General features: G+C 47.6%; 1 protein-coding gene across 1 annotated transcript in view; it reads left to right on the forward strand.

Moving 5' to 3' along the window:
* The window catches only part of prmt3 (protein arginine methyltransferase 3), a 63032-nt gene extending 58290 nt beyond the window's left edge, over positions 1-4742 (forward strand). The window contains exon 16 of the mRNA XM_080843816.1: positions 4100-4742. Within this exon, the coding sequence (XP_080699942.1) occupies positions 4100-4209 (110 nt within the window). The 3' untranslated portion in view covers positions 4210-4742. The remainder of the gene's footprint in view (positions 1-4099) is intronic.
* The last annotated feature ends 1126 nt before the right edge of the window (positions 4743-5868 follow it).

Below are 5868 nucleotides of genomic sequence, written 5' to 3' on the forward strand. Positions count from 1 at the left end.
TTTACTCTTGACTACTGTGTTTTATAATACGTCGTTTATATTCCTGAACATGATCTGTTTTGAAATCAATTTGCAAGCCATCACACCCCCCATCAATTCTTCCAATGCTGTATCAGAGTGTTGGTGGTTTTTAATGTAAATGGACTAGTGATGTATGAAGGGGCTCTGAGACGAGCACCATCTCTCTCCTTAAGTCCTCCACTTGGTTACCCCTCCTCAGCTCTCTCTCTCCACGTGGTTACCCCTCCTCAGCTCTCTCTCTCCACGTGGTTACCCCTCTCTCAGCTCTCCCTCCCTCCCTCCCTCCCTCTCTCTCTCTCCACGTGGTTACCCCTCTCTCAGCTCGGGCTCGCTCTCTCTCCCCGCCTCCCTCTCTCTATCTCTCTCTCTCCACGTGGTTAACCCTCTCAGCTCTCCCTCCCTCCCTCCCTCTCTCTCTCTCCACGTGGTTACCCCTCTCTCAGCTCTCAGTCCTCCACGTGGTTACCCCTCTCTCAGCTCTAACCCTAGTCCTCCACGTGGTTACCCCTCTCTCAGCTCTAACCCTAGTCCTCCACGTGGTTACCCCTCTCTCAGCTCTAACCCTAGTCCTCCACGTGGTTACCCCTCTCTCTATCTCTCTCTCTCCATGTGGTTACCCCTCTCTCTATCTCTCTCTCTCCACGTGGTTACCCCTCTCTCTATCTCTCTCTCTCCACGTGGTTACCCCTCTCTCTATCTCTCTCTCTCCACGTGGTTACCCCTCTCTCTATCTCTCTCTCTCCACGTGGTTACCCCTCTCTCTATCTCTCTCTCTCCACGTGGTTACCCCTCTCTCAGCTCTCAGTCCTCCACGTGGTTACCCCTCTCTCAGCTATCATCTCGGGTTTGCCCACCTCACGTTCCCGGCACAATGGCATTTCATCACACAGTTGTGATTGGTTAGTGAGTCCGTTAACATCTACTACCCCAGGCACAATGGCATTTTATCAAACAGTTGTGGGTGGTGAGTGAGTCAACATCTGCTAAGTCATGCTGTTACCGCCATGTTCAGGCCCTTGAGGAAATCAAACATGCTTTATGTCTTTAAGGAGAGACGAATGTTTTTCTCTTTTTGCTCTCTACAAACCTCAGTTTCATTCCCAACAGAATCTGACTCTATCCATTGAGTATTTATCACAAGCAATCTAAGGTCAAACAATTACACTTTTGTCCAGTTTTGGAACAGGAAATTCAGTCGCCATCATTTTTTTTTCAAGCCCTGTTGGAAATCACTGTGTGTTGTTAACAGAGGGTGACCACTCTTTTCATTTCTTCCTCAAACTTCAGTGTCCTAACTCACTTTATACAAACACAAACACAAACACAAACACAAACACAAACACAAACACAAACACACACACACACACACACACACACACACACACACACACACACACACACACACACACACACACACACACACACACACACACACACACACACACACACCCTGTTATGTGTGATTGGGTTTAATGGATGCCTTACTGTCTGACTGGAGCAGTGTTTGAGAGATAACTCAATGTGTCCGTGTATAGCAGATAGAGGAAATGGATAGTCTTCTGCCAGCATTCCTGTGCATGGTTGGTTTTAATTAAAAGGACTGTGTGTGTGTGTGTGTGTGTGTGTGTGTGTGTGTGTGTGTGTGTGTGTGTGTGTGTGTGTGTGTGTGTGTGTGTGTGTGTGTGTGGTATTGTTTTTGCTAAATGTTCTCCTTCTTCCTTGTGTGTTCGCCACTCATGTGTAGGCGACGAGTTTTAAAATGAGTTTTAAATAGTCACCGTTATTCATGTGCGACCCGCTGCAAGCCTCAGGAGCTCCCTCTGCGCCTCAGCATCAAAGTAAATGCTGTGTGTGTGTGTGTGTATGTGTGTGTGTGTGTGTGTGTGTGTGTGTGTGTGTGATATGACCCCCTCCACTTACTGACTCACTGCTCTGGACCTCAGTGGTTTGGTGAAGAAATGATCAAGAGGATGGAGTTAGAGTGTTTGTAAATGTGCGGTGTGTGTGTGTGTGGAGATGGATGTAGAGTGTTTGCAAATGTGCGGTGTGTGTGTGTGTGTGTGTGTGTGTGTGTGTGGAGATGGATGTAGAGTGTTTGTAAATGTGCGGTGTGTGTGTGTGTGGAGATGGATGTAGAGTGTTTGTAAATGTGCGGTGTGTGTGTGTGTGTGTGTGTGTGTGTGTGGAGATGGATGTAGAGTGTTTGTAAATGTGCGGTGCTGGACTGAGAGTAATAACCCGGGGGCAGCCATCGGCATCATCTTTGCATCCAAAGCATTTCTAAGTATCAGTCCTGGTCTGGTCTGGTCTGGGGGGGCTGGGTGTTGTTGTTGTTTATTGTGCTATGTTTTTATTGGTCTTGAATTTTTGATTCTACGCTGTTCATCTCCCCATCACCACCCCCCTCTGGCTGATTCAGAGAAAGAGAGAGTGTGTGTGTGTGTGTGTGTGTGTGTGTGTGTGTGTGTGTGTGTGTGTGTGTGTGTGTGTGTCTCCCCACCACCACCCCCCTCTGGCTGATTCGGAGAAAGTGCTAGATGGCCAGGCTGGCAGCAGCCACAGGGACAGCATCGGTGACAGCTGCGTCTGACTGTTCAGGTTGCAGCGGAGAAAACGCTGCACTCAGCAGTCTCACTCGCACCAACCCCCCCCCCCCCCCCCCCCCCCCCCCCACACACACACACACACACACACACACACACACCCTCATCCCAATTTCACCTTCAGCAGTGGGGGACCGTGAGAGAAAGGAGAGTGTGGGGGCGCACGTGGCAGGAATGGAGGCTTGTTTGCCGATTGGGTAAACATTCATTTATCCCCGGCAGTGAAACGTGAAGTTAATCAAAGTGATTTTCTGCTGTAATTATTGTCATTGTCCCCCAGCCCCTTGGAACATGTCTGCTGTAACTGAGATGTGTGTGTGTGTGTGTGTGTGTGTGTGTGTGTGTGTGTGTGTGTGTGTGTGTGTGTGCTGAAACTGAGCAGTGTGCGCGTGAGCATCCCCCGCCATATGGACCTGAGCTGCATGCGTAACTTTCCCCCCCAAGACCCGTCCTCACACACACTGCACACACACTGAACACACACACTGAACACACACACTGCACACACACTGAACACACACTGAACAGACCCATCCTCACACGCACTGAACACAGAACCGAACCAGAACAAGGCCCATCCTCACACACACTGAACATACCCGTCCTCACACACACAGAACCGAACAGACCAGTCCTCACACACACTGAACAGAACCATCCTCACACACACTGAACACAGAACCGAACTAGAATGGCCCATTTGTGGCGCTGTGTTCTGTTCTCTTCCTGAGCATGTCGCCAAAAACAAAAACTGCTTCATTCAGTTCATTGTTACTGGCGTTTGCATTTCTGTCTGTGTTTTGTCCCAGATGTCTGGGAAGTCCCGCCCCTCTTCTTCCGGCCAATTTGATTTGACCTCAGAAGTGGGTCTGGCAAACCTGCTATAGAAGTTCATTTCAGCATTGTAAGGATCCTTGGGGCCAATCACAAACTGGCTATTGGCTACCTGGCGCGCCATTGGCGAATTTAAACTTACCACGGCTACGTAACAAAAGCTACGGCACGGACAGTTTTTAAACATTGGACATGGTGGCAGCCGAAGCACTGCAAAACTTCGATAAGGCAAGTTTTCTTTGAAAACAGAACAGAAACTTGCCCGGAACAATTCATACAGAAAAAAAGATGTGTTTGCTTTATTACCGATCGTTGTATCGTTGTATAGTATCATTGGTCTGATTGGTTAAAGGTGTGTCCAATTACGTGACTGTTACGTGAGTTACGTGGACCGCTGTTGAGTAGTTCGCCAGACCAACTTAGCAAATGAAATGCAGTGAAGGGGCGGGGAATTCCCAGACAATCCCAGATGGTGATCTGCTTCAGACTTCCTGTCATGGCTGTGTCACACCTGAGGCTGATCAGGATTGGCTGGTGCCGTGATGGAGGATCAGGATTGGCTGGTGCCATGCTGGAGGCGGTCTCTTGGGCCTTTTGTGTTGTTCTGTCTGTAACCCTCTGGTCTCTCTCTCTTCATCCAGGTGAAGACCTTCAGGGGAAGATCACGGTCCGCAAGAACAGGAAGGACCCGCGTGCGCTCCTCATCACCCTGGAGATCGCAGACAGGAAGCAGACCTACAGTGTGCAGTGAAGTCCATGCCCATATAAGGCACTGGTCCTGTGTGCAGTTAAGTCCATGCCCATATAAGGCACTGGTCGCCACATAGATTTCTTCAGACATTCTAATGCCGAACACGGAATGCTCGCATAAACATGGCTGTTATCCGCATAGCTCTGACACACACACACACACACACCACATAGCTCTGTGGCAAGTATCCAACTGTGATTTGTAAGGTTGGTGTGGAAAATTGAATTTCACTATCTCCCATTTCAAATGAAGAAGCACTGCATGGGAAGATGGCATTGGTTTAGATAGCTATCCATTCAATTATGGCACGCCCCCTGTTCTTGATGGACATGAGTTGATGTTTACACAAGGACTCACACATTTGTTTTGTCTACCTCTGTTATGAAAATAAAAATATTACTTTTAATTGTCGGGGGGAAAAAAATCCCTTTGTTCATTAGTCATTAAATTTGCAGACGCTGACATTCAGACATGCATTCACCACTGAACAGCCAAGACTTAAGGCTGGCTTCAGGCTTGAGTTTCTCTGCCAATTCCTCAGTCACAGTAGCATTTTATGATGATGGTTTCATCCTGAAGTTGTTTGTGCTCAATAAAAGTTTTTTTAAATTATTAAATGTCTTTTATTTGATATAATGCATGTCATTTCCTGCCACACCACTACAGTCAAGATAAATAATGCCAATACGGCATACTTCGGCCTGAGGCTGCCAGCTGCATGTGTAATTCCGTGAGTTTTGCTTGTCCTTACCTGTGAGTGGCTACTATTCTTCTGACTGTGGTCATATGGAAAGTCCCACTCTCCCTCTCTGCCTCTGAGCCTCCCTCCCCTCTCTTATCGCGCTGAGTCCTGTTGGGGTGGGGGTGGGGGGACGGCTGAGTGATGAATTAATTATATTGGTTGGTTGTTTAATTAACGACCATCTGATCACAAGGACTATTATCTTGGGTCAAAGAGGGTTACGAGACTGGAGTCGTGCGTGTTTGTCAGCCACTATATCGCGGCCGCGCGGGACTGCGCAAGCCCTTGCTGTTCTGTGAATCTGATTTATGAACATAGAGGAATTTTATGCCGTTTGACTGATTCCAATAAGATGCTGAAGTGAACCTGATGTTCCTGTCTTAAAGGTGATTTGTGTTCTCAAATATGGACCGAAACAAAATGTATTGCACATTTACAAAATAATACGGGCCTGCTTTTTGAATGCATCTACATGACGAGCAATAGCCTACATGGCATGGCATTTAATAAGATAACGCTGTCTCACTAGAGCCTGCGGCTTCTTAACTGCCTGTAAAAAAGTAAGGTGTCAAGAGGGGGACAAGGAAAGAGGTGCAGAAATCAATTATAATTATTCTCTGTTGACAAAGTAATTAAATCCGGAGCGCGGAGCTAATCCCGCCGCCGACAGCCTTATCACTGCCGCGCGCAGATTTATGAGCGTCGCCAGTGCAGCGTGCGTTTCAGGTGATTACTACCGGGGTAAAAAGGATCCAAGCAGCCCCTATAGAATGTCTCAGCTAATAAGACGGAGGTTAAGAGCTACTCATTCAGACCAAAAGAGTCGACAAAAAAGTTAAACCTCCATGCATTGAAATTATGAGAAGTAGTCTACTAACAGGCAATTGTTTTACTGGCTATAGCATTGCGCATTGCAG

This window comes from Sprattus sprattus (genome assembly GCF_963457725.1).
Source record: "Sprattus sprattus genome assembly, chromosome: 8".
NCBI classification, from domain to species: Eukaryota; Metazoa; Chordata; class Actinopteri; order Clupeiformes; family Clupeidae; genus Sprattus; species Sprattus sprattus.